Raw genomic sequence first — 26,337 nt, 5'->3', positions numbered from 1 at the left:
TCCTCTCCAACCTCGGCCGCGACCAGCCTCTCGGAACAGTCCTCCCCAGTGTCTTCCTCTCCAACCTCGGCCGCGACCAGCCTCTCGGAACAGTCCTCCCCAGTGTCTTCCTCTCCAACCTCGGCCGCGACCAGCCTCTCGGAACAGTCCTCCCCAGTGTCTTCCTCTCCAACCTCGGCCGCGACCAGCCTCTCGGAACAGTCCTCCCCAGTGTCTTCCTCTCCAACCTCGGCCGCGACCAGCCTCTCGGAACAGTCCTCCCCAGTGTCTTCCTCTCCAACCTCGGCCGTGACCAGCCTCTCGGAACAGTCCTCCCCAGTGTCTTCCTCTCCAACCTCGGCCGTGACCAGCCTCTCGGAACAGTCCTCCCCAGTGTCTTCCTCTCCAACCTCGGCCGCGACCAGCCTCTCGGAACAGTCCTCCCCAGTGTCTTCCTCTCCAACCTCGGCCGCGACCAGCCTCTCGGAACAGTCCTCCCCAGTGTCTTCCTCTCCAACCTCGGCCGTGACCAGCCTCTCGGAACAGTCCTCCCCAGTGTCTTCCTCTCCAACCTCGGCCGTGACCAGCCTCTCGGAACAGTCCTCCCCAGTGTCTTCCTCTCCAACCTCGGCCGTGACCAGCCTCTCGGAACAGTCCTCCCCAGTGTCTTCCTCTCCAACCTCGGCCGTGACCAGCCTCTCGGAACAGTCCTCCCCAGTGTCTTCCTCTCCAACCTCGGCCGTGACCAGCCTCTCGGAACAGTCCTCCCCAGTGTCTTCCTCTCCAACCTCGGCCGTGACCAGCCTCTCGGAACAGTCCTCCCCAGTGTCTTCCTCTCCAACCTCGGCCGCGACCAGCCTCTCGGAACAGTCCTCCCCAGTGTCTTCCTCTCCAACCTCGGCCGCGACCAGCCTCTCGGAACAGTCCTCCCCAGTGTCTTCCTCTCCAACCTCGGCCGCGACCAGCCTCTCGGAACAGTCCTCCCCAGTGTCTTCCTCTCCAACCTCGGCCGCGACCAGCCTCTCGGAACAGTCCTCCCCAGTGTCTTCCTCTCCAACCTCGGCCGCGACCAGCCTCTCGGAACAGTCCTCCCCAGTGTCTTCCTCTCCAACCTCGGCCGCGACCAGCCTCTCGGAACAGTCCTCCCCAGTGTCTTCCTCTCCAACCTCGGCCGCGACCAGCCTCTCGGAACAGTCCTCCCCAGTGTCTTCCTCTCCAACCTCGGCCGCGACCAGCCTCTCGGAACAGTCCTCCCCAGTGTCTTCCTCTCCAACCTCGGCCGCGACCAGCCTCTCGGAACAGTCCTCCCCAGTGTCTTCCTCTCCAACCTCGGCCGTGACCAGCCTCTCGGAACAGTCCTCCCCAGTGTCTTCCTCTCCAACCTCGGCCGTGACCAGCCTCTCGGAACAGTCCTCCCCAGTGTCTTCCTCTCCAACCTCGGCCGCGACCAGCCTCTCGGAACAGTCCTCCCCAGTGTCTTCCTCTCCAACCTCGGCCGTCACCAGCCTCTCGGAACAGTCCTCCCCAGTGTCTTCCTCTCCAACCTCGGCCGTGACCAGCCTCTCGGAACAGTCCTCCCCAGTGTCTTCCTCTCCAACCTCGGCCGTGACCAGCCTCTCGGAACAGTCCTCCCCAGTGTCTTCCTCTCCAACCTCGGCCGTGACCAGCCTCTCGGAACAGTCCTCCCCAGTGTCTTCCTCTCCAACCTCGGCCGTGACCAGCCTCTCGGAACAGTCCTCCCCAGTGTCTTCCTCTCCAACCTCGGCCGTGACCAGCCTCTCGGAACAGTCCTCCCCAGTGTCTTCCTCTCCAACCTCGGCCGTGACCAGCCTCTCGGAACAGTCCTCCCCAGTGTCTTCCTCTCCAACCTCGGCCGTGACCAGCCTCTCGGAACAGTCCTCCCCAGTGTCTTCCTCTCCAACCTCGGCCGTGACCAGCCTCTCGGAACAGTCCTCCCCAGTGTCTTCCTCTCCAACCTCGGCCGTGACCAGCCTCTCGGAACAGTCCTCCCCAGTGTCTTCCTCTCCAACCTCGGCCGTGACCAGCCTCTCGGAACAGTCCTCCCCAGTGTCTTCCTCTCCAACCTCGGCCGTGACCAGCCTCTCGGAACAGTCCTCCCCAGTGTCTTCCTCTCCAACCTCGGCCGTGACCAGCCTCTCGGAACAGTCCTCCCCAGTGTCTTCCTCTCCAACCTCGGCCGTGACCAGCCTCTCGGAACAGTCCTCCCCAGTGTCTTCCTCTCCAACCTCGGCCGTGACCAGCCTCTCGGAACAGTCCTCCCCAGTGTCTTCCTCTCCAACCTCGGCCGTGACCAGCCTCTCGGAACAGTCCTCCCCAGTGTCTTCCTCTCCAACCTCGGCCGCGACCAGCCTCTCGGAACAGTCCTCCCCAGTGTCTTCCTCTCCAACCTCGGCCGCGACCAGCCTCTCGGAACAGTCCTCCCCAGTGTCTTCCTCTCCAACCTCGGCCGCGACCAGCCTCTCGGAACAGTCCTCCCCAGTGTCTTCCTCTCCAACCTCGGCCGTGACCAGCCTCTCGGAACAGTCCTCCCCAGTGTCTTCTTCTCCAACCTCGGCCGTGACCAGCCTCTCGGAAAAGTCCTCCCCAGTGTCTTCTTCTCCAACCTCGGCCGTGACCAGCCTCTCGGAAAAGTCCTCCCCAGTGTCTTCTTCTCCAACCTCGGCCGTGACCAGCCTCTCGGAACAGTCCTCCCCAGTGTCTTCCTCTCCAACCTCGGCCGTGACCAGCCTCTCGGAACAGTCCTCCCCAGTGTCTTCCTCTCCAACCTCGGCCGTGACCAGCCTCTCGGAACAGTCCTCCCCAGTGTCTTCCTCTCCAACCTCGGCCGTGACCAGCCTCTCGGAACAGTCCTCCCCAGTGTCTTCCTCTCCAACCTCGGCCGTGACCAGCCTCTCGGAACAGTCCTCCCCAGTGTCTTCCTCTCCAACCTCGGCCGTGACCAGCCTCTCGGAACAGTCCTCCCCAGTGTCTTCCTCTCCAACCTCGGCCGTGACCAGCCTCTCGGAACAGTCCTCCCCAGTGTCTTCCTCTCCAACCTCGGCCGTGACCAGCCTCTCGGAACAGTCCTCCCCAGTGTCTTCCTCTCCAACCTCGGCCGTGACCAGCCTCTCGGAACAGTCCTCCCCAGTGTCTTCCTCTCCAACCTCGGCCGTGACCAGCCTCTCGGAACAGTCCTCCCCAGTGTCTTCCTCTCCAACCTCGGCCGTGACCAGCCTCTCGGAACAGTCCTCCCCAGTGTCTTCCTCTCCAACCTCGGCCGTGACCAGCCTCTCGGAACAGTCCTCCCCAGTGTCTTCCTCTCCAACCTCGGCCGTGACCAGCCTCTCGGAACAGTCCTCCCCAGTGTCTTCCTCTCCAACCTCGGCCGTGACCAGCCTCTCGGAACAGTCCTCCCCAGTGTCTTCCTCTCCAACCTCGGCCGTGACCAGCCTCTCGGAACAGTCCTCCCCAGTGTCTTCCTCTCCAACCTCGGCCGTGACCAGCCTCTCGGAACAGTCCTCCCCAGTGTCTTCCTCTCCAACCTCGGCCGTGACCAGCCTCTCGGAACAGTCCTCCCCAGTGTCTTCCTCTCCAACCTCGGCCGTGACCAGCCTCTCGGAACAGTCCTCCCCAGTGTCTTCCTCTCCAACCTCGGCCGTGACCAGCCTCTCGGAACAGTCCTCCCCAGTGTCTTCCTCTCCAACCTCGGCCGTGACCAGCCTCTCGGAACAGTCCTCCCCAGTGTCTTCCTCTCCAACCTCGGCCGCGACCAGCCTCTCGGAACAGTCCTCCCCAGTGTCTTCCTCTCCAACCTCGGCCGCGACCAGCCTCTCGGAACAGTCCTCCCCAGTGTCTTCCTCTCCAACCTCGGCCGCGACCAGCCTCTCGGAACAGTCCTCCCCAGTGTCTTCCTCTCCAACCTCGGCCGCGACCAGCCTCTCGGAACAGTCCTCCCCAGTGTCTTCCTCTCCAACCTCGGCCGTGACCAGCCTCTCGGAACAGTCCTCCCCAGTGTCTTCCTCTCCAACCTCGGCCGTGACCAGCCTCTCGGAACAGTCCTCCCCAGTGTCTTCTTCTCCAACCTCGGCCGTGACCAGCCTCTCGGAACAGTCCTCCCCAGTGTCTTCTTCTCCAACCTCGGCCGTGACCAGCCTCTCGGAAAAGTCCTCCCCAGTGTCTTCCTCTCCAACCTCGGCCGTGACCAGCCTCTCGGAACAGTCCTCCCCAGTGTCTTCCTCTCCAACCTCGGCCGTGACCAGCCTCTCGGAACAGTCCTCCCCAGTGTCTTCCTCTCCAACCTCGGCCGTGACCAGCCTCTCGGAAAAGTCCTCCCCAGTGTCTTCCTCTCCAACCTCGGCCGCGACCAGCCTCTCGGAACAGTCCTCCCCAGTGTCTTCCTCTCCAACCTCGGCCGCGACCAGCCTCTCGGAACAGTCCTCCCCAGTGTCTTCCTCTCCAACCTCGGCCGCGACCAGCCTCTCGGAACAGTCCTCCCCAGTGTCTTCCTCTCCAACCTCGGCCGCGACCAGCCTCTCGGAACAGTCCTCCCCAGTGTCTTCCTCTCCAACCTCGGCCGTGACCAGCCTCTCGGAACAGTCCTCCCCAGTGTCTTCCTCTCCAACCTCGGCCGTGACCAGCCTCTCGGAACAGTCCTCCCCAGTGTCTTCCTCTCCAACCTCGGCCGTGACCAGCCTCTCGGAACAGTCCTCCCCAGTGTCTTCCTCTCCAACCTCGGCCGTGACCAGCCTCTCGGAACAGTCCTCCCCAGTGTCTTCCTCTCCAACCTCGGCCGTGACCAGCCTCTCGGAACAGTCCTCCCCAGTGACTTCCTCTCCAACCTCGGCCGTGACCAGCCTCTCGGAACAGTCCTCCCCAGTGTCTTCTTCTCCAACCTCGGCCGTGACCAGCCTCTCGGAACAGTCCTCCCCAGTGTCTTCCTCTCCAACCTCGGCCGTGACCAGCCTCTCGGAACAGTCCTCCCCAGTGTCTTCCTCTCCAACCTCGGCCGTGACCAGCCTCTCGGAACAGTCCTCCCCAGTGTCTTCCACTCCAACCTCGGCCGTGACCAGTCTCTCGGAACAGTCCTCCCCAGTGTCTTCCTCTCCAACCTCGGCCGTGACCAGCCTCTCGGAACAGTCCTCCCCAGTGTCTTCCTCTCCAACCTCGGCCGTGACCAGCCTCTCGGAACAGTCCTCCCCAGTGTCTTCTTCTCCAACCTCGGCCGTGACCAGCCTCTCGGAACAGTCCTCCCCAGTGTCTTCCTCTCCAACCTCGGCCGTGACCAGCCTCTCGGAACAGTCCTCCCCAGTGTCTTCCTCTCCAACCTCGGCCGTGACCAGCCTCTCGGAACAGTCCTCCCCAGTGTCTTCCTCTCCAACCTCGGCCGTGACCAGCCTCTCGGAACAGTCCTCCCCAGTGTCTTCCTCCCCAACCTCGGCCGTGACCAGCCTCTCGGAACAGTCCTCCCCAGTGTCTTCCTCCCCAACCTCGGCCGTGACCAGCCTCTCGGAACAGTCCTCCCCAGTGTCTTCCACTCCAACCTCGGGGGTGACCAGTCTCTCGGAACAGTCCTCCCCAGTGTCTTCCTCTCCAACCTCGGCCGTGACCAGCCTATCGGAACAGTCCTCCCCAGTGTCTTCCATTGCAACCTCGGCCGTGACCAGTCTCTCGGAACAGTCCTCCCCAGTGTCTTCTTCTCCAACCTCGGCCGCGACCAGCCTCTCGGAACAGTCCTCCCCAGTGTCTTCTTCTCCAACCTCGGCCGTGACCAGCCTCTCGGAACAGTCCTCCCCAGTGTCTTCTTCTCCAACCTCGGCCGTGACCAGCCTCTCGGAACAGTCCTCCCCAGTGTCTTCTTCTCCAACCTCGGCCGTGACCAGCCTCTCGGAACAGTCCTCCCCAGTGTCTTCCTCTCCAACCTCGGCCGTGACCAGCCTCTCGGACCAGTCCTCCCCAGTGTCTTCCTCTCCAACCTCGGCCGTGACCAGCCTCTCGGACCAGTCCTCCCCAGTGTCTTCCTCTCCAACCTCGGCCGTGACCAGCCTCTCGGAACAGTCCTCCCCAGTGTCTTCCTCTCCAACCTCGGCCGTGACCAGCCTCTCGGAACAGTCCTCCCCAGTGTCTTCCTCTCCAACCTCGGCCGTGACCAGCCTCTCGGAACAGTCCTCCCCAGTGTCTTCCTCTCCAACCTCGGCCGTGACCAGCCTCTCGGAACAGTCCTCCCCAGTGTCTTCCTCTCCAACCTCGGCCTGGACCAGCCTCTCGGAACAGTCCTCCCCAGTGTCTTCCTCTCCAACCTCGGCCGTGACCAGCCTCTCGGAACAGTCCTCCCCAGTGTCTTCTTCTCCAACCTCGGCCGTGACCAGCCTCTCGGAACAGTCCTCCCCAGTGTCTTCCTCTCCAACCTCGGCCGTGACCAGCCTCTCGGAACAGTCCTCCCCAGTGTCTTCTTCTCCAACCTCGGCCGTGACCAGCCTCTCGGGACAGTCCTCCCCAGTGTCTTCTTCTCCAACCTCGGCCGTGACCAGCCTCTCGGAACAGTCCTCCCCAGTGCCCACGGTCTCTCCAACCTCGGCCACCACCAACGGCTCCCCACAGTCCTCCCCAGGGTCTTCTTCTCCAACCTCAGCCGTGACCAACTCTTCAGCACAGTCCTCCCCAGGGTCTTCTTCTCCAACCTCGGCCGTGACCAGCCTCTCGGAACAGTCCTCCCCAGTGTCTTCTTCTCCAACCTCGGCCGTGACCAGCCTCTCGGAACAGTCCTCCCCAGTGTCTTCCTCTCCAACCTCGGCCGTGACCAGCCTCTCGGAACAGTCCTCCCCAGTGTCTTCCTCTCCAACCTCGGCCGTGACCAGCCTCTCGGAACAGTCCTCCCCAGTGTCTTCCTCTCCAACCTCGGCCGTGACCAGCCTCTCGGAACAGTCCTCCCCAGTGTCTTCCTCTCCAACCTCGGCCGTGACCAGCCTCTCGGAACAGTCCTCCCCAGTGTCTTCCTCTCCAACCTCGGCCGTGACCAGCCTCTCGGAACAGTCCTCCCCAGTGTCTTCCTCTCCAACCTCGGCCGTGACCAGCCTCTCGGAACAGTCCTCCCCAGTGTCTTCCTCTCCAACCTCGGCCGTGACCAGCCTCTCGGAACAGTCCTCCCCAGTGTCTTCCTCTCCAACCTCGGCCGTGACCAGCCTCTCGGAACAGTCCTCCCCAGTGTCTTCCTCTCCAACCTCGGCCGTGACCAGCCTCTCGGAACAGTCCTCCCCAGTGTCTTCCTCTCCAACCTCGGCCGTGACCAGCCTCTCGGAACAGTCCTCCCCAGTGTCTTCCTCTCCAACCTCGGCCGTGACCAGCCTCTCGGAACAGTCCTCCCCAGTGTCTTCCTCTCCAACCTCGGCCGTGACCAGCCTCTCGGAACAGTCCTCCCCAGTGTCTTCCTCTCCAACCTCGGCCGTGACCAGCCCCTCCGAACAGTCCTCCCCAGTGTCTTCCTCTCCAACCTCGGCCGTGACCAGCCTCTCGGAACAGTCCTCCCCAGTGTCTTCCTCTCCAACCTCGGCCGTGACCAGCCCCTCCGAACAGTCCTCCCCAGTGTCTTCTTCTCCAACCTTGGCCGTGACCAGCCCCTCGGAACAGTCCTCCCCAGTGCCCTCGGCCTCTCCAACCTCGGCCACCACCAGCGCCTCAGCACAGTCCTCCCCTGTGTCTTCTTCTCCAACCTTGGCTGTGACCAGCCCCTCAGAACAGTCCTCCCAAGTGCCCTCGGCCTCTCCAACCTCGGCCACCACCAGCGCCTCAGCACAGTCCTCCCCAGTGTCTTCCTCTCCAACCTCGGCCGTGACCAGCCCCTCGGAACAGTCCTCCCCAATGCCCTCGGCCTCTCCAACCTCGGCCCCCACCAGTGCCTCGGCACAGTCCTCCCCTGTGTCTTCCTCTCCAACCTCGGCCGTCACCAGCCTCTCGGAACAGTCCTCCCCAGTGTCTTCTTCTCCAACCTCAGCCGTGACCAGCCTCTCGGAACAGTCCTCCCCAGTGCCCACGGTCACTCCAACCTCGGCCACCACCAACGGCTCCCCACAGTCCTCCCCAGGGTCTTCTTCTCCAACCTCGGCCGTGACCAGCCTCTCGGAACAGTCCTCCCCAGTGTCTTCTTCTCCAACCACGGCCGTGACCAGCCCTTCGACACAGTCCTTCCCAGTGCCCTCGGCCTCTCCAACCTCGGCCACCACCAACGGCTCGGCACAGTCCTCCCCTGTGTCTTCCTCTCCAACCTCGGCCGTGACCAGCTCCTCGGAACAGTCCTCCCCAGTGCCCTCGGCCTCTCCAACCTCGGCCACCACCAGCGCCTCAGCACAGTCCTTCCCAGTGTCTTCCTCTCCAACCTCGGCCGTGACCAGCCCCTCGGAACAGTCCTCCCCAATGCCCTCGGCCTCTCCAACCGCGGCCCCCACCAGCGCCTCGGCACAGTCCTCCCCAGTGTCTTCCTCTCCAACCTCGGCCGTGACCAGCTCCTCGGAACATTCCTCCCCAGTGCCCTCAGCCTCTCCAACCTCGGCCACCACCAGCGCCTCAGCACAGTCCTCCCCTGTGTCTTCTTCTCCAACCTTGGCTGTGACCAGCCCCTCGGAACAGTCCTCCCCAGTGCCCTCGGCCTCTCCAACCTCGGCCGTGACCAGCCCCTCGGAACAGTCCTCCCCAGTGCCCTCGGCCTCTCCAACCTCGGCCACCACCAGCGCCTCAGCACAGTCCTCCCCTGAGTCTTCTTCTCCAACCTTGGCTGTGACCAGCCCCTCGGAACAGTCCTCCCCAGTGCCCTCGGCCTCTCCAACCTCGGCCACCACCAGCGCCTCGGCACAGTCCTCCCCTGTGTCTTCCTCTCCAACCTCGGCCGTGACCAGCCCCTCGGAACAGTCCTCCCCAGTGCCCTCGGCCTCTCCAACCTCGGCCACCACCAGCGCCTCGGCACAGTCCTCCCCAGTGTCTTCTTCTCCAACCTCGGCCGTGACCAGCCTCTCGGAACAGTCCTCCCCAGTGTCTTCTTCTCCAACCACGGCCGTGACCAGCCCTTCGACACAGTCCTTCCCAGTGCCCTCGGCCTCTCCAACCTCGGCCACCACCAACGGCTCGGCACAGTCCTCCCCTGTGTCTTCCTCTCCAACCACGGCCGTGACCAGCTCCTCGGAACAGTCCTCCCCAGTGCCCTCGGCCTCTCCAACCTCGGCCACCACCAGCGCCTCAGCACTGTCCTCCCCAGTGTCTTCCTCTCCAACCTCGGCCGTGACCAGCCCCTCGGAACAGTCCTCCCCAATGCCCTCGGCCTCTCCAACCTCGGCCCCCACCAGCGCCTCGGCACAGTCCTCCCCAGTGTCTTCCCCTCCAACCTCGGCCGTGACCAGCTCCTCGGAACATTCCTCCCCAGTGCCCTCAGCCTCTCCAACCTCGGCCACCACCAGCGCCTCGGCACAGTTCTCCCCAGTGTCTTCCTCTCCAACCTCGGCCGTGACCAGCCCCTCGGAACAGTCCTCCCCAATGCCCTCGGCCTCTCCAACCTCGGCCACCACCAGCGCCTCAGCACAGTCCTCCCCTGTGTCTTCTTCTCCAACCTTGGCTGTGACCAGCCCCTCGGAACAGTCCTCCCCAGTGCCCTCGGCCTCTCCAACCTCGGCCGTGACCAGCCCCTCGGAACAGTCCTCCCCAGTGCCCTCGGCCTCTCCAACCTCGGCCACCACCAGCGCCTCAGCACAGTCCTCCCCTGTGTCTTCTTCTCCAACCTTGGCTGTGACCAGCCCCTCGGAACAGTCCTCCCCAGTGCCCTCGGCCTCTCCAACCTCGGCCACCACCAGCGCCTCGGCACAGTCCTCCCCTGTGTCTTCCTCTCCAACCTCGGCCGTGACCAGCCCCTCGGAACAGTCCTCCCCAGTGCCCTCGGCCTCTCCAACCTCGGCCACCACCAGCGCCTCGGCACAGTCCTCCCCAGTGTCTTCTTCTCCAACCTCGGCCGTGACCAGCCTCTCGGAACAGTCCTCCCCAGTGTCTTCTTCTCCAACCACGGCCGTGACCAGCCCTTCGACACAGTCCTTCCCAGTGCCCTCGGCCTCTCCAACCTCGGCCACCACCAACGGCTCGGCACAGTCCTCCCCTGTGTCTTCCTCTCCAACCACGGCCGTGACCAGCTCCTCGGAACAGTCCTCCCCAGTGCCCTCGGCCTCTCCAACCTCGGCCACCACCAGCGCCTCAGCACTGTCCTCCCCAGTGTCTTCCTCTCCAACCTCGGCCGTGACCAGCCCCTCGGAACAGTCCTCCCCAATGCCCTCGGCCTCTCCAACCTCGGCCCCCACCAGCGCCTCGGCACAGTCCTCCCCAGTGTCTTCCCCTCCAACCTCGGCCGTGACCAGCTCCTCGGAACATTCCTCCCCAGTGCCCTCAGCCTCTCCAACCTCGGCCACCACCAGCGCCTCGGCACAGTTCTCCCCAGTGTCTTCCTCTCCAACCTCGGCCGTGACCAGCCCCTCGGAACAGTCCTCCCCAATGCCCTCGGCCTCTCCAACCTCGGCCACCACCAGCGCCTCAGCACAGTCCTCCCCTGTGTCTTCTTCTCCAACCTTGGCTGTGACCAGCCCCTCGGAACAGTCCTCCCCAGTGCCCTCGGCCTCTCCAACCTCGGCCGTGACCAGCCCCTCGGAACAGTCCTCCCCAGTGCCCTCGGCCTCTCCAACCTCGGCCACCACCAGCGCCTCAGCACAGTCCTCCCCTGTGTCTTCTTCTCCAACCTTGGCTGTGACCAGCCCCTCGGAACAGTCCTCCCCAGTGCCCTCGGCCTCTCCAAGCTCGGCCACCACCAGCGCCTCAGCACAGTCCTCCCCTGTGTCTTCTTCTCCAACCTTGGCTGTGACCAGCCCCTCGGAACAGTCCTCCCCAGTGCCCTCGGCCTCTCCAACCTCGGCCACCACCAGCGCCTCAGCACAGTCCTCCCCTGAGTCTTCTTCTCCAACCTTGGCTGTGACCAGCCCCTTGGAACAGTCCTCCCCAGTGCCCTCGGCCTCTCCAACCTCGGCCACCACCAGCGCCTCGGCACAGTCCTCCCCTGTGTCTTCCTCTCCAACCTCGGCCGTGACCAGCCCCTCGGAACAGTCCTCCCCAGTGCCCTCGGCCTCTCCAACCTCGGCCACCACCAGCGCCTCGGCACAGTCCTCCCCAGTGTCTTCTTCTCCAACCTCGGCCGTGACCAGCCCCTCGGAACAGTCCTCCCCAGTGCCCTCGGCCTCTCCAACCTCGGTCACCACCAGCGCCTCAGCACAGTCCTTCCCAGTGTCTTCTTCTCCAACCTCGGCCGTGACCAGCCCCTCGGCACAGTCCTCCCCAGTGCCCTCGGCCTCTCCAACCTCGGCCACCACGAGCACCGCAGCACAGTCCTCCCCAGTGTCTTCTTCTCCAACCTCGGCCGTGACCAGCCCCTCGGCACAGTCCTCCCAAGTGCCCTCAGCCTCTCCAACCTCGGCCACCATAAGCAGCTCTGCACCGTCCTCCCCACTGTCTTCTTCTCCAACCTCGGCTCTGACCAGCCCCTCAGCACCGTCCTCCCCAGTGCCCCCGGCCTCTCCACCCCTGTCCACCCCCAGCCCTTCGGCACAGTCCTCCCCTGTGTCTTCCTCTCCAACCTCATTCGTGACCAGCCCCTCGGAACAGTCCTCCCCAGTGCCCTCGGCCTCTCCAACCTCGGCCACCACCCGCACTTTGGAACAGTCCTCCCCAGTGTCTTCTTCTCCACCCTCCGCCATGACCAGCACCTTGGCACAGTCCTCCTCAGTGCCTTCGGCCACTCCAACCTCAGCCACCACCAGCGCCTCGGCACAGTCCTCCCCAGTGTCTTCTTCAACCTCGGACGTGACCAGCCCCTCGGCACAGTCTTCCCAAGTGCCCTCGGCCTCTCCAACCTCGGCCACCATAAGCGGCTCTGCACCGTCCTCCCCAGTGTCTTCTTCAACCTCGGACGTGACCAGCCCCTCGGCACAGTCTTCCCAAGTGCCCTCGGCCTCTCCAACCTCGGCCACCATAAGCGGCTCTGCACCGTCCTCCCCAGTGTCTTCTTCTCCCACCTCGGCTGTGACCAGCCCCTCGGCACAGTCCTCCCCAGTGCCCTCGGCCTCTCCAACCTCGGCTCCCACCAGCGCCTCGGTACAGTCCTCCCCAACGTCCTCTCCTTCTCCCACCTCGGCAATCACCAGCCCCTCAGCCGTGTCCTCCCCAGCGTCCTATGCTTCTCCAACCTCGGCCGCCACCAGCCCTTTGGCACAGTCCTCTCCAGCGTCTTCAGCCTCTCCAACCTCGGCCATCACCATCTCCTCGGCACAGTCTTCCCCAGTGTCTTCACATGTATCCACTCCTGGCTTCTCCAGTTCTTCAGGAACTTCTGCTTCCTCCTCGTCTGGGACGTCTTTGTTTTTCAGCACCACAACTCTGTCCACCTCAACCTCCAGAACAACGCCTACACCTACTATCCGGAGCACCACCTCTGCCACAAGCCCAATTTTCTCCACTAGTTCCACTAGTGTTTCAATAAGAAGCACCCCCACTCCAACCCCTACTGCTTCAGGAACCACACCACGTAAGCAATTTTTTGAATCTGCCTTTTGAAGCTATATTTTTTAATATGTCCCCATGGGCTTCTTAAAGTTTTGCCCTTCATACTCTTCTTTTGCTTTACTTGATTCTAGTGAGATCAAATGTTCCATGTTGTCACCCTGTCTCTGACCTCTCTGTTCTTCAGCTGTTTCTTGAGCTAAGTGCACTCTACCATACAACACACTTTACATCTCTTTTCCTGGACCCCTTCAATCCCCAGCAGTGTCGACACACTCCATTTTTTCCTTTTGTATTGTGGGGACTCTGTCCCATTGTGTTTTATTTCCTATAATCTCATGAACTTCATATCTTTCATTTGGATTTTATGTCTTTTTAGTGGTTTTTTTTTTTCATTGACTTTGCTCATGCTTAAGTGCAAAGTTTTTTGTTTTTGTTGTTTGTTTTTGTAAGAGTGTGTTGCCAATAGTACTCACATATGCCATTGGCAACTATCTCTCTGCTACCATTCACTTATTTTGTTTTTTCTTATTTTTTACTCATCCACTACGGAAGCCAAGAAGGTTCACTTTTATCAGCTCTGAGCTCTGCCTCTATGCCCTTGAATGTTTCTGTATCCATATGCCTCCCTGTCTTTCCTCTGTGTCTAGAGCTTCACTCAGCTCTTTGCTCTGGGTAAGATGAGACCTGCCCCACTCCATACCTACTGTTATAACATACTGTCATTATGTAATACGTAATATACAATATATATTATACAATATGCCTTATACTTTTGAGATTTATTATCAGAGTGAGAGAGGATATTTGCCATACATTAAGAAAAACATACTACTTAAAATACTTGAAGACATTTACTGGTTTAGATGTACTATAGATATGCCCCGGGACATATGATCTGTGTCTCCCTGGGGCACTGCCCAATCCTGTCTTGAATTTAAGATGAAGGGAAGTTCTTCAGAATTTGGTTACTGCATTTTCTCAGCACTCTGTGAATTCTTCCTCTGGCAAGTTATTTCCCTGGCCTTTATTTTATGTGGCTTTGTTCTTTGGTTTCTCTCCAATGTGGCATTGTCTTGTTGAGCTCTCTGGTTCTCAGATGGAGGTACTGAGCATCTTCACAGGGGAGGTCTGGATCTTGTGTCCCTAGGAAGTCCCACAGGTGTGTTGTAGTGAATGCATGACCACCAGGCCTACAGCTGGTGTTGATCACCTGTCTGAAGGCAGATGGTCTCCCTTCATCTTCCTCTTATTCCCTGGAGGTCGGCTTTCCCTGTAGACCCTTGGGCAACAAGTCACACACCCCAGTAGTTGCTTTTGCTGCTGTGCACAAGGTTGTGTTCAGCACTTAGATCAGGTCTGGACATCTTCAGTAACACGCAACAGAGAGAGTGAGAGAGAGGCTGATTTGGATTCATGGATCTTTATTGTGCCCAGGACACCACTCTTGACTCAACTCTTTCATTCTTCCTGAATGTCTTGTACCAAAGGCCTGTAACCAGAAGCTGTGTGATGTGATGGCCGTGGGTGTGGCCCATGCACTCTGAATATGGCAGGAGAGGGGTAGACCAGGAGGCAGAGGTGGGGCAGGTCTTCCTAGAGTATGTGCATATCTCATGTGCCTCCTTAGACAAAACACACCTGGGATACTAGTCTGTGCAGGTACAGCTCTTTTCAAGAAAAGCCAAGGGGAGAGACACCTGGGTGGCTCAGTCAGTTAAGCATCTGCCTTCAGTTCAGGTCATGATCCCAGAGTCCTGGTATCAAGTCCTGCTTCAGGCTCCTTGCTCGGCGGTGAAACTGCTTCTCCCTCTGCCTGCCACTCGCCCTGCTTGTGCTCTCTCTCTCTGTCAAATAAATAAAATAAAATAAAATAATAAAATAAAATAAAATAAAATCTTTATTTTTTTAAAGATTTTATTTATTTATTGGAGTGATACAGAGAGAGAGCTAAAGAGCACAAGTGAGGGAGAAGGAGAAGCAGGCTCCCCACAGAGCAGGGAGCCCAATGCGGGGCTCGATCCCAGGATCCCGGGATCATGACCTGAGCCGAAGGCAGATGCTTAACAACTGAGCCACCCAGGCACCCCTAAAATAAAATCTTTAAAAAAAGAAAGAAAGAAAGAAAACCCAAAGGGAACAGAGCTATCACTTTTCCAGGCAGGTTGTGGGAAGTTACACTCCTCCCTCAAACTCCACATCCCAGAAAATAAAGAGGAATCATGAATAGTCACAATGGCAAGTTTCCAGCATGAGCTCTTCTGAAGCAGGTTTTGGAGAGACAATGACATACTCATTCTCAGGCTTGCTGGAATCTAGATTGGTCAAGTTCCTCTGGATATTCCTAGTTTCTATTTCCTCTTTTCTCTTCCTCAGCCTTGACTGTGTTGTCCCTCACTACTGATAACACTAGGTTTCCTGTTCCTTTCTTTTCAGGGGTAAAGTAAATCATACTGGAATACTCCAAGACCAGGTCAAGTCTGGCCTCCACGTGGACCATGGGCAGGTCTCTTAGCCTATCTCCACCTCACTTGTCCCATCTGTAAAGTGGGGATGACACTAACTGTCCTGCTTACCCCAGGGTCTCGTGAGAGTATCAAATTAGACAGTGCCTATGAAAATATGGTACAAGTTGTAAAATGTTGTGCAAATATGTGAGGGTAAAGCGGGGCCTTGTCCCTTTCAGGGATCTGCTTAAATGGAGGGACATGGAACGGGAAGGTCTGTGTTTGCCCCAGCGGCTACCAAGGAGACCATTGCGAGAACAGCGTCCCGATCTGCAACAATGGTGGCCACTGGGATGGGATCAAGTGTGTGTGCACTAACCTCTTCCAGGGGCCGAAGTGTGAGGAGGTGGTCCCCAGCATTGAGATAGGTGAGTAAGACCTCAGGGCCGTGCTCTCCCCAACACTGGACCTCCATTCCTGCCCCTCTGCATGTCTAGGAATATGGCCTCTTCTGGGGGCAACCATTTTACTCAATGGTAAGAAAGTTGAAACATTAAAAAATGAATAAAGCAAGAAGGTATGGTTTGGAACAAAACACAAATTTGACACAGAATTTTACCATAAAATACACCTAAGATAAATGAGTGTGTGATGGAGGAGAATACAAAAAGTGTGTGGAATTCTCATAGAGAATGTAGGACCCGAGATCCCCTGGGCTCAATTCCAAAGCCGTGAGGAGTGCGGTGTACTCCCCACCCTCCAAGGGCACTCTGGTGAGACCTGAGTGGGGGGTCGTGGGTGGTGGGCCCAGGCCACTCCCCTGCCCAGGGAAGAATTGCTGGAGTTGTGGGTCTCCTTGGGAGGGAACTCAGGGTGAGGGATTGGCTCTGTCCTCAGTAAGTGGTGCTCCTGTCTGACCACCTCAGAGCCTCCACCGGAGACTGTCTCTGCCCAGATGGAAATGACCGTGACAGTGACCAGTATGGAGTACACCAAAGAGCTAGAAGACCGGAATTCTGTACAATTCCAGAAATTCAGTGAGATATTCACAAAAGAGGTGAGCCTGGGAATGCAAGTCCCTGTGGCCACTCTGCTCTCCCTAGGGAGGAGTCTCTAGAGGTGAAGAAAGCAGCTGAGGGCTGTTCTCTTGTTATAGGCTTGTGAGTTTCTCAGCTCATTCTTTTCCTCAGGGTTTGCCAGAGAGCTTGTGGAAAGACAAAGCAAGTTTCCATGAAAGGGGACTGGGGGCCCCATGGGTGGGGCTGGTCTCTGAGGAGGGACTCCTCCATCGGGACAGTGTGGACTCCTGACAGGGAATGGGGGAACACAGCAGGTGTCGGCCTTCCTGAGTTCCTATGGAAAGACCTGGCAGGCTCCAAGTTGGGGCCTGTGGGATGACACTGTGACCTCCTTGCCTTTCAGATGAACATAGTTTATCTTGGAATCCCTGAGTATCAAGGGGTCAACATCACAAGGCTGTTGTAAGTATCTGTGGCTCCTGGGAAGAAAGTCTTTGGAGTGGAAGCAATAGTCATAATTATAAAAACAACTGTAACTCTGCCTCTATATTAGTTGGCTAAGGCTTTCATAACAAAATACCCCAGACCAGGTGGCTCAAGCAACAGAAATTTATTTCTCATGGTTCTGGAGGCTGGCAGTCCAAGATCAAGGCGTTCAGTGGGTTGGGTTTCTTCTGAGTCTCTCTTCAGCTTGTAGACAACTACCTTCTTGCTGGGTCCTCACACAGTTTTCCTCTATTCAAGCATATCCTTGGTGTGTCTTTGTGTGACTGAATTTCCTCTTTTTTTTTTTTAAGTTCTTGTTTATTTTTTTTAACAATCTCTACACTCAACATGGGGCTTGAACTCATGATCCTGAGATCAAGAGTCACATGCTTTTCCAACTGAGCCAGCAAGGAGCCCCCCAAATTTCCTCTTATAAGGACACCACTCAGATTGGATTAAGACCCACCCCAACAGGCTCATTTTAACTTAATCGCATCTATAAAGGCCCTATCCCCAAATACAGATGCATTCTGAGGTACTGGGGGTTAGGGCCTCAACACATGAATTTTGGGGGAACACAGTCCAGCCCATAACACACTCCAAAAACTATGGTTTCACAATATATTTTCAAATTTTGAAGCTCTAATCACCCTGTAAGTGAGGCCAGCAGGACTGTTCCCATTGCACAGATGAAGAAACAGAGACCTAGAGACAGGCATTGAGTTGCCTGAGGGGTCATTTACGGAGTGGGAGAGCCAAGAGCTCTCACAGAAGTCCTCTTATGCTGGAGACACTGACACACAAGAACACCTGCAGGTTACAGCTTGTGTGATGGACACCCCACTTGTCTTCAGAGATGAAGCCCAATAACTTAACTCAGGAGGAAACCCCAGGGAAAAGAGTCCAAGTCGACAGGTGGCCGGTATTCACTCTTACTCACCTCCCACAAGATTCTGCCCCCACAGAATCTCAGCCCCATTATCAACCTCGACTTTTTGAAATGTTGAGAATGGTGCTGGCCAATGAGGTTCACAGAAGTTGCCCAGCCTCCCCCAGATCATGAGGGAGCTATCGTTCCCATGGTTTACAGAATCGTGATAATTTTCAAGAGGAACTTAGAACCAGTAGGGAGGAAGTTGCACAAAAATCACAGGGAGGGGAAATGTGTCTGTCAGCCTCTGTTTTTCTTCCTCTCTCAATTGTGTTGAACCCAAACCTTCTCTCTCAAACAAGAGAGGCCACCCTAGGTGGGACCATATGGGCTTGCCATGCCCCCTCACTGTGGTCTGTGAGCACAGCAGGTGCCCCGTGTCTGCTCTTCAGCAGCTCAGCTCCCCTGGAAGAGAAAACCATTTTTCTTTCTGGTCCTAAAACTTCCTGTCTGGGTTTGGCATGTGCTGACCCCGTAGAGCTCTCTTTTTCCCCTGGGGATGGGGCAGTCTGTGGGTGCAGATGTCATCTTTCTTCTCTACATGTCTCTCTCTATCTCTCAGGCAAGAGAGGGAGGACAGGCTCTGTGGATCAGGTATTTTTACATTCCTGCTGGGTTTTCTATCTATGGTACCACCTTTGGTCAGATAAGAGGAGACAGCTGGGCTCTGAGGGCTCCAGAGAGATCTGGGAGTGGGCAGATAGGAAGTGAGAATCATTCACCTCGGAAGTATGGAAGGAAGAATCCTAGGAACCATCTATCCTCATGTTACAGAAGAGGGAACTTAGGCCCCATGGGGCCAACTGCTGGTCCAAGATCAGCCGGCTACTCAGGGCCAGTGTTGGGATTTCCTCCTGTACCTCATAACTCCCACTACACCTGCGTGGCCTTGATAAAGCCGTCTTTCTCCGTGGGAGCTTTCAAAACGGGGACTGAGGACAGTGATGGACTCTGGGAGATACCAGATGCCACCACCACATGGGTTTCTTGACCCACATGTCTTTATTGTGAAAGATGGCCTTGAGCTACAAGATCCTCTGGTCCCCTCTAACTCATTCTAGAGGTTATTTGAATTCCACTCTTCTATATGTTATATACTATGAGTATAATTATTATCTCATTTAACTCTATTATTCTGTATTATTCTATTCTTTATGTTGTTCAGGAGTAAATCCACACTCCCCCAATCTTCTATTTATGTTTGAGCCTCTGAATATAGTGGTAAGGAGAAAGCAAGGGAAAAAGAGCGCTTTGGGCTTCCATTACTTAGGAATCTTGAATTGTGAGCATGGGAAGTCTGGACTTGTTGCTGTATTTTTAAACCCAGAAAGCTCATTCCTGGGGTGTAAATAATCTCTACACCCACGTGAGAGAGAAGTAACTTCCATTCTAGAATAAGAGCTTATTGACTTCCAAGTATTTCTGATCCTGTTTTGCATACACAGAAGATGTACTGCTTTGGGGATTTGGAGCTAGGGGAGAGAAAAGGAAACAAATGGAAGCTGTTAGCGTGTCTGAAGTCACGCTTTCTTGGTGGCCTTGCCCCTGGCTTCTCCTAGCTCCTAAGCACAGAGTAGGAAGAGACTGTCAGCTAGAATTTTAACCTTTTAGGTGTCAGAGATTCATTTTAGAATCGACACAAGTGTATGTGAGTAGAAAATATGTACATATGAGCTTCAAATCTGTGCATGCTCTTAAGAGGCTCACAGACCTTCTGCAGCCTTCCACCTAGCAATTTTTGAATCCTGTAAGAGTCTCTGGTGTCCTCCTACCTCTTGAGGACACCTTGCCGGCAGCTGCCCAGTCTCCTGTTGGAATGCACCTGATGACACCTTGAGGATGATCGTCCATGGTCCCATCCCTCTGTCCATCTTTGCCCTTGAACCTTCCGAGACTTCCACACAGAGCTGCCTAGAACTTAACCTTTGAGACAGTTGTCAGAGGCGCAAGTCATGGTATGAGTCCTGTGGGGAAGTGACTAGCACTGTGCCTGGAATGAGCCTTCACCCAGGGGACTCCGGGTCATCACTTCAACCATCTTCCCCCAGCTCTGCCTTCCCATGGGGACAAAGAGGGCATATCCTGCCTGGGAAAAGGGGTTGGAGAAGTGAGCACCTATTATGACCTGTGAGGATACTCATGGATATCTTTTTCTCTCCTCAGTGCTGGCAGTATTGTGGTAGAACATGAAGTCATCCTGAAGACCAACTACACCCCAGAATACAAGGAAGTTTTAAATAAGGTCACCCAGGAGGTGAAGGAAAAAATCCAGAATGTAACCAAGGAGCAAATAAGCAGAAATAATACCTGCGAATGTAAATTCCTAGGCTCCTGGGAGGGGCTTGAAGGGGTCGTCAAGGAATCTTTAAGCTTTGTCATCCTTGGGGTGGGGGAAGGGGGAAAGGCAGGTGTACACGCAGGCTACATCCTGTGGGGCACCAGTCTGCGGGGAAAGTGAGAATAAGCATGGCTTGTTATGCGGAGAAGATTCTTCTGAATGTAATGAATAGTGTGGGACTCTTGGCAAAGGTGCATGTGGGACGAGACATGGGGAGGGCACAGGGCACTTGAAGGGTCATTATTCCGGAGAGCTAGGCATGAGGCTGGCATTCCCCGTCTGCAGGGATGGGTTTCCCACCACCCCTCATCACAGCCCCTCTCCCCACTCCCCCAACCCCTACTAAAGCAATCTGTTTTAAGGGGCTCTATGTGTGTCCATTCACAGCTGTACTGTGCTACAATACGACTGCCACCAAGGTGCAAACGGTCACAGTTACTGAATACGACCCTGCAAGTAGGTGACTTGGTTGGGGGGGCCTCCAGGGAGGGCAGGGGGAGGCAGACCGTGTGCCTGGTTGCCTAGTCACTGCAACTTCTCCATTCCCCACAGAGGAATGCCGGGAGAGGGCTGGAGATGATTACGCTGCCTACTTCTTCGTGGAGTACAAGGAAGAGAAACCGAACTGCATCAACCGCTGTATGCCAGGCTTCAACAGATCCCTGAACTGCAACTTCGGGAAGTGCCAGCTAGACCGCAGTGGCCCTCGGTGCTAGTGAGTGTCCCTCCCCAGCCTGGCTCTGTCCTTCCTCCCCACCCTTCAAGACCTTGCCTAAAGGCCAAGTCATGGAGTGGGTCCTGGCCTCTCTTGAATGCAGGCAGCCACAAAGGACCCATGTAGCCAGAGCCCCAAGGCCAGGTCCAGAACAGGCCTCAACAGCTCTCCTCCCCTCCCCGGGGTTTGTCCAGTTGAAACTAAGGACTGTGCCAAGCTCTAAAGAAACAGAAGGAAAGCCCCAGCTTCAGGAAACTCCCAGTCAGATGGGGAGGATAGAACCTTGCTTCCAGGGGGAGACCATACTGATGAAATGAGAAGGTGACCCACCCACACGGGGAGGGTGGAAAGCCTGTAAAAGCCCGAGTCCCAGGCTTTGCCCACTGAAATGAAATCAAAGAGCAACCAGGGGGAAGAAGTCACACATATGCAAAGGCCTGAGCAGATGTTCTGGTTCTGGGAAAGTTTTCTGAGCGAGGATTTTGCAGGCTGGTGTGGGGAGGAGAGGAACAGGGCTTAGAAAGGGTATCTCCAGGGAGGGGAGGGAGCTTCGGAGGCAGAGTGTATGCTGGGGATCGGGGATGGGGATTTGCTTTTCCTGATAGAAAGGGAAAGGCTGAGAATGTGATGGCTAGTGTGTGGATAAAAAGGTTGCTGTTGGGGTCTCAAGTTCCTGGGTACAGCCCAGGGCAGCACCAGAGGTGGGCCAACTGCTCTAGATCCTGGGCTGCAAAACCTAAAACTATTGGGCTGAGTATTGGGCCTCTCTTAGGCCCATGCCGTGGAAGCTGGACTTTACCTCTGTCCATCCCCTCAGGGCTCCTCGTTCTGGACCCCAGCAATGTCGTTTTCACCCTCTCCTCCTCTTCTGCACTCATGGGGTCAGGGCTGGATCTGAGGCAGGGAGATTGTGGGTGTTGGCTGCCCCTGACTCAGAATCCTCCGTCTCTCCATCTGCCCCCTCTGTCCATCTCAGCTGCCTGACCACAGACACTGACTGGTACAGTGGTGAAACCTGTGAGTTCAGCACCAAGAAGAGCCTGGTGTATGGGCTTGTGGGGGCAGCTGGTGCCATAATGCTACTCGTCCTTGTTGTTCTCTTGATGTTCATGTTCCGTTCCAAGAAGGAGTTGAAAAGGTGAGTCACTGCTGCTACCTCTCCCATTTGCCTCCAGCTCCTCTTCCTCCTTTTCTGATCCCTCTGCCCTCAATCATTCACCCTCAGGGTGGACAGTGGGAGAGCGGAAAGGAGGGACATAACCAGTCCCCAAATCCTGGTTCGCTACTCATCACGGAATCTCTCTGGTGTTTCTGTCAATAGGCAAAAGTCTAGAGTGTTTCAGTTGTATAAGTGGCATGAAGAAGATGGAGGACCAACCCCTGGAACTTTCCGAAACATTGGCTTTGACATCGATGAAGGTATGGGAAGTCCTCAGTGCACTCAAAATGTTTCAAAGTGTGGAGACACACATGGGAGGCACACGGGAGGACTTAAAAGAGCAAAGAGAATAGTATTTTCATCTCTAAAACATTGGGTTCCACATTCGTACCCCTATTTCCACCTCTGGCTCCTGCAAAGCCCTGGATGAAGTGTAGGCATGGGCACAGCAGAACTAGACCACTGGGGGGCACGAGTTGCTTGATGGTCTAGATTTCTCCAGAACACAAACCTGCCTATGTGGACCCGGATAGGCACCTAAGAGTAGGTGAGCTCACTGGTAGGTGATTTATAGCTCAGTCAAGTGATTAACTGCAGATTTTGTCAGGTTAAATGTATGTGTTAAAATTTCTACAGATTGAGTCTTTGCATTCCAAAGAAGGGAAGAATGGAACGAGGAAACCATTTCAGTCAATCCACAAAAAAGCAAGAAAGGGGGAACAGATGATAAGGAAAGAGATGACTAATAGGAAGCACAAAATAAGATCGTAGAAAATAAGGTGCTGGGTGGCTCAGTTGGTTAAGTCTCTGCCTTCGGTTCAGGTCACGATCCCAGCGTCCTGGGATCGAATCCTGCATTAGGCTCCCTGCTCTGCAGGGAGCCTGCTTCTCCCGCTCCCTCTGTCTCTCTCGAATAAATAAACAAAATCTTAAAAAAATAAAATAATCTACCATAACAACAACAACAAATATAAGTGGATTAAACACTCCAGCTGAAAGAGGGAATTAAAAACAAAATCTAGCTATTTTCTGTGAATGAAAGGCAGAGCAAAGATGAAGGCATAAGCATGGAAAAGGACAAAAAGGAGAAATACTAGCCCTGCAGTGGGTGGGATTGATAGGGAGAGATGGGAGATTGTCTTCCTAACCAGCTGCTTCCATGGGGCTTTCTTCCCTTCCAGCTCAAGATGACGCCATCCACTTGGACTCCATTTATAATAACTTCCAGCCCTCCCTGGACCACATAGATTCTGAAACACAGGTAAGAAAGGCATGGATGAAGCGCTCACCTCCCCCTGCCCTGAGACCCCATATCCTCTCCTACCATGGTAAGATCTTCAGGAAAGCGAAGTCATGTTTATGGTTGTTAGTCTGGGTGACATCTAGGTTTACATTGCTGGGAAATGAACAATAACTTGGGGTGGCAGCAGGTGGAGGAGAAGGAGCTAAGCAGCAGGGTGGAATCTACCTTCTCTAGATACCTGAGGTTCCAGGTTCAGAGATTTCTTTCCACTCTAATTTTTAATTTTCAAACCCACATAAAAGTCAAAATAGTAATGCACTAAATACCCCGCCTAGATCATCAACGTTTAACATGTTGCTACATTTTCATTATATGGCAAGGTATATATATACATATATGATATACATACCCAACAAATTTTGCTGGACCATTTGGAAGTCAGTTACAAACATTATGACATTTGATAAAATGATAAAAGTGATAAAACGCTTCAGTACACACCCCCAAATCCCACTAGCATTCCCAATAAGTTGATAATTCCACAATATCATCCAATATCCATTTTTCTAATGAACCCAAAAACATCTCTTATTCCTAGATTTTTCAAATATGAACAAATTTCACTCACTGACTTTTGTTGTGTCATGTTGGTCTTTTTAATCTAGAACTGATTCCTACCTTTTAAATATATTGATTTTTTTAAGAATCTAGGATGATTGTCTTAAGGAATGCCCCACATTTTAAATATATCTAATTATTTCCTCATGGTGTCCTTTACCTTGTCCCTCAAGCCTCTGTACTTCCTATAAACTGGCAGGCCTGGAGGCTTGATTAGACCCAGCTTAGACATTTTTCTTAAGCATATGTCATGGATAATGCTACTGCATCACCTCAGGGGGTACATAATGTCAGGATGTCCCACTATGATTGAGGCCAAGATTGGCACTTGGCAAGAAGTGACCACTCATTGATTGCCACCTTAATTTTGTTTCAACTGGATGGATGTTCCAGGGCAGAAGAAATGCTCTCAAAGTATTCACACTTCCGAAGAAGTATGATTGGATTCATGCACCTTTCTCCCTAGGGAAAGCCTTGGGGCAAAGATAAACTCCTTAGCTAGAATGCCTTGAAAGCTACTTAAGTTAGGGGTAAGTGGGGGGAGACAGTTGATTTGTACTAGATTCTAAGCTGAGCACTTTCCCAGTCCCAAGGCTCTTATGTTTCCAAATCCCAGTTTCCTTATAAACCCAGCCCTCACCTGGTTCTCTCTCTCTCTTTCCAGATCAAAATTCAGAGGCCCCAGGTGATGATGACGTCAATTTAAGGCAGTTTCACATGGAGCTGTGGGGTCTGGGAGTGAGGAGAGCTTACTTTGTCTAAGCCTGATGGAAATTTTCCCCATTGACAGCATTCATGGAACCAGATGAAAAACAAAACCTGTACCAAGGAGGAAGGGGGGAGAGAATACAGTGCTAGAAAACTCTCAAATACAAACACCATGGAAACTCCGATGGGCTTGTTATGATCTCAGGCGAGGCGCTCCTGTTCATACAGGGAAGTTCTTCCTCCTGCCTGCCTTGTTTCAGCACCAAGGACAGCATCTGAATCACCTATTAACTGGCGATCACTTAAACATGGGACTGAAATTTACGTTATACAAAACCTCTTGCAAGACTTATTGTACTTCATTTTCATAAAAAAATGTTTTAAACGATTCAGCATTTTCTTTGAGTATATAGGATTATAAGTATTTTAAAAGTTCTAATATTTACCTATCGGTTCTGATTTTTTATTAGTCAATATAATATATATTTCTAATAACCAAAAACAATAAAAGCAAATTTATTAAATTTTTCATGGTTCCCAGTCCTTTCTTCAGCTGATACCCTATACTGGTTCCTGTTTCTCACTTGCCAAGCTTTCTCGCCTCCTCTCCCTCAGGATGTAGGGTCTGATGAATTTGGCCTCAAGATGAAAAGAAGAAAATCTACAGCCAGAAAGTGTACCATTCTTGCTCTTCCCCAGCATCACTTGCTGGCCACTGAAGATGCCATAAAGCAAGACTCACACATACTCCCATGATACTGGCACTCCCAACTGGGAGAGAACCAAGTTCTTCTTCTGGAAATGGGCTTACGTTTCTTTCCATAGATTTGCAGAGATAGAGTCTTGGGTTTTATTTCCAGCTTTCTCACCCACTCCCTGTGTTAAGTCTGGGAAAAGTCATATTTGACAATTTGGACTCAGACTTGTCTTTTGCTAAGGACTACGTTCTTCCTAAAGTCCCCTTATTGCAGTCATTTTTAACACGTTTAGGATGATTTATTATGATTCCGGCCATGCAGCTCAGGATTTATTTTGTTCTGCAAGGTGTTTCCCACAGGCTACCCCATTTAAACCTTAAGCTTAAAACAGAGCCTAGGCTCTGCTGCCCCCTCATGATCACTTGGAGCATCTGCAGGCACCGTTCAGCTCCAGGCCATCCCCTCCTTGCCATCCCTCCCCATTGGAAAGCCATCAAAATCCCCCGCTCTTAAAACTGGGCTTAGTCCATTTGGGCTGCCATAACAGAATACCATAAACTAGGTAGCTTATAAACAACACATGTTTATTTCTCACAATTCTGGAGGCCAGGAAGTCCAAGATCAATGTGCTGACAGGTTTGGTTCCTGGTTCACAGACAGCCATCTCTTTGTTGGTGTCCTCACAGGGCAAAAGGGGTGAGGGAGCTCTCTGGGGGTCTCTTTTAGAAGAGTACTAATCCCATTCAGGAGCGCTCCATCCTCATGACCTAATCGCCTCCCAAGAGTCCCCACCAGCTAACATCATCACATTGGAGATTAGGTTTTAACCTCTGAATTTGGGGATGAGGGAAGACAAACATTCATTTTATAGCCCAGGCTGAATCTAGATGTCTTCCTTTTCAAATCTGCTTCCTGCTTCACACAGACCAAAGCATCAGTGGTCATGGAGGGGCCATTTAAAAGAACTGCAGACCCCACATCCAATCTAGAACCACGCTACCCACCTCAAATCCTTCCTGCTCTTTCCTCACATCTGCTTCGTGGAGAGGCAGGATACAGTAACTAGACACGTAGTTGGTCTGGGTCAATTCTTGGCCAGCCATTTATTACCTGAGTGAACTCGGGAAAGTAACTTCTCTCTGGACCTCTTATCTGAACCACTCCCTTTGTGCCAATCACCATTGTATATTTTAACCCATTTATTCCTTACAACCCTATAAAGTGGGAACTATCATTATCCCCATTATACAGATGAAGGAGTCAAGGCAAAGACACATCCTGTCACTTGCCCGAGATGGTGTAGCCAGTGGATGTGAACCTGGAGTTACAAACCAGGGAGTCTGGCCATCAAGCCTGTGTTCTTGACCATCAGTTACATGCCCTTCCCGTGGGGCCACCCTTGGGATTAACTGGGTTAATACATGTAGAG

At 54.7% G+C, this 26,337-nt stretch overlaps 1 protein-coding gene across 1 annotated transcript in view; it reads left to right on the top strand.

Moving 5' to 3' along the window:
• Positions 1 to 24,596, top strand: part of MUC17 (mucin 17, cell surface associated) — a 33,855-nt gene extending 9,259 nt beyond the window's left edge. The window contains 28 exon segments of the mRNA XM_088017072.1: positions 22 to 120; positions 424 to 474; positions 802 to 867; positions 2,899 to 2,973; positions 3,265 to 3,348; positions 3,556 to 3,621; positions 3,805 to 3,900; positions 4,312 to 4,368; positions 5,068 to 5,127; positions 6,520 to 6,690; positions 7,390 to 7,470; positions 7,549 to 7,769; positions 8,364 to 8,661; positions 8,989 to 9,209; positions 9,309 to 9,431; positions 9,474 to 10,239; positions 10,654 to 11,037; positions 11,418 to 12,505; positions 15,285 to 15,441; positions 15,922 to 16,050; positions 16,416 to 16,474; positions 19,593 to 19,744; positions 20,155 to 20,223; positions 20,320 to 20,482; positions 21,459 to 21,620; positions 21,804 to 21,901; positions 22,829 to 22,902; positions 24,167 to 24,596. Coding sequence (XP_087873198.1) covers positions 22 to 120; positions 424 to 474; positions 802 to 867; positions 2,899 to 2,973; positions 3,265 to 3,348; positions 3,556 to 3,621; positions 3,805 to 3,900; positions 4,312 to 4,368; positions 5,068 to 5,127; positions 6,520 to 6,690; positions 7,390 to 7,470; positions 7,549 to 7,769; positions 8,364 to 8,661; positions 8,989 to 9,209; positions 9,309 to 9,431; positions 9,474 to 10,239; positions 10,654 to 11,037; positions 11,418 to 12,505; positions 15,285 to 15,441; positions 15,922 to 16,050; positions 16,416 to 16,474; positions 19,593 to 19,744; positions 20,155 to 20,223; positions 20,320 to 20,482; positions 21,459 to 21,620; positions 21,804 to 21,901; positions 22,829 to 22,902; positions 24,167 to 24,208 — 5,112 coding nt within the window. The 3' untranslated portion in view covers positions 24,209 to 24,596.
• The last annotated feature ends 1,741 nt before the right edge of the window (positions 24,597 to 26,337 follow it).

Source organism: Eumetopias jubatus, unplaced genomic scaffold (genome assembly GCF_037043125.1).
Source record: "Eumetopias jubatus isolate StellerSeaLion01/CBP00866 unplaced genomic scaffold, mEumJub1_p1.0 scaffold_12, whole genome shotgun sequence".
In the NCBI taxonomy this organism is placed as follows: domain Eukaryota; kingdom Metazoa; phylum Chordata; class Mammalia; order Carnivora; family Otariidae; genus Eumetopias; species Eumetopias jubatus.
The sequence above is the reverse complement of the archived record's forward strand: the minus strand, read 5'-3'. Positions and strand labels throughout refer to the sequence as shown.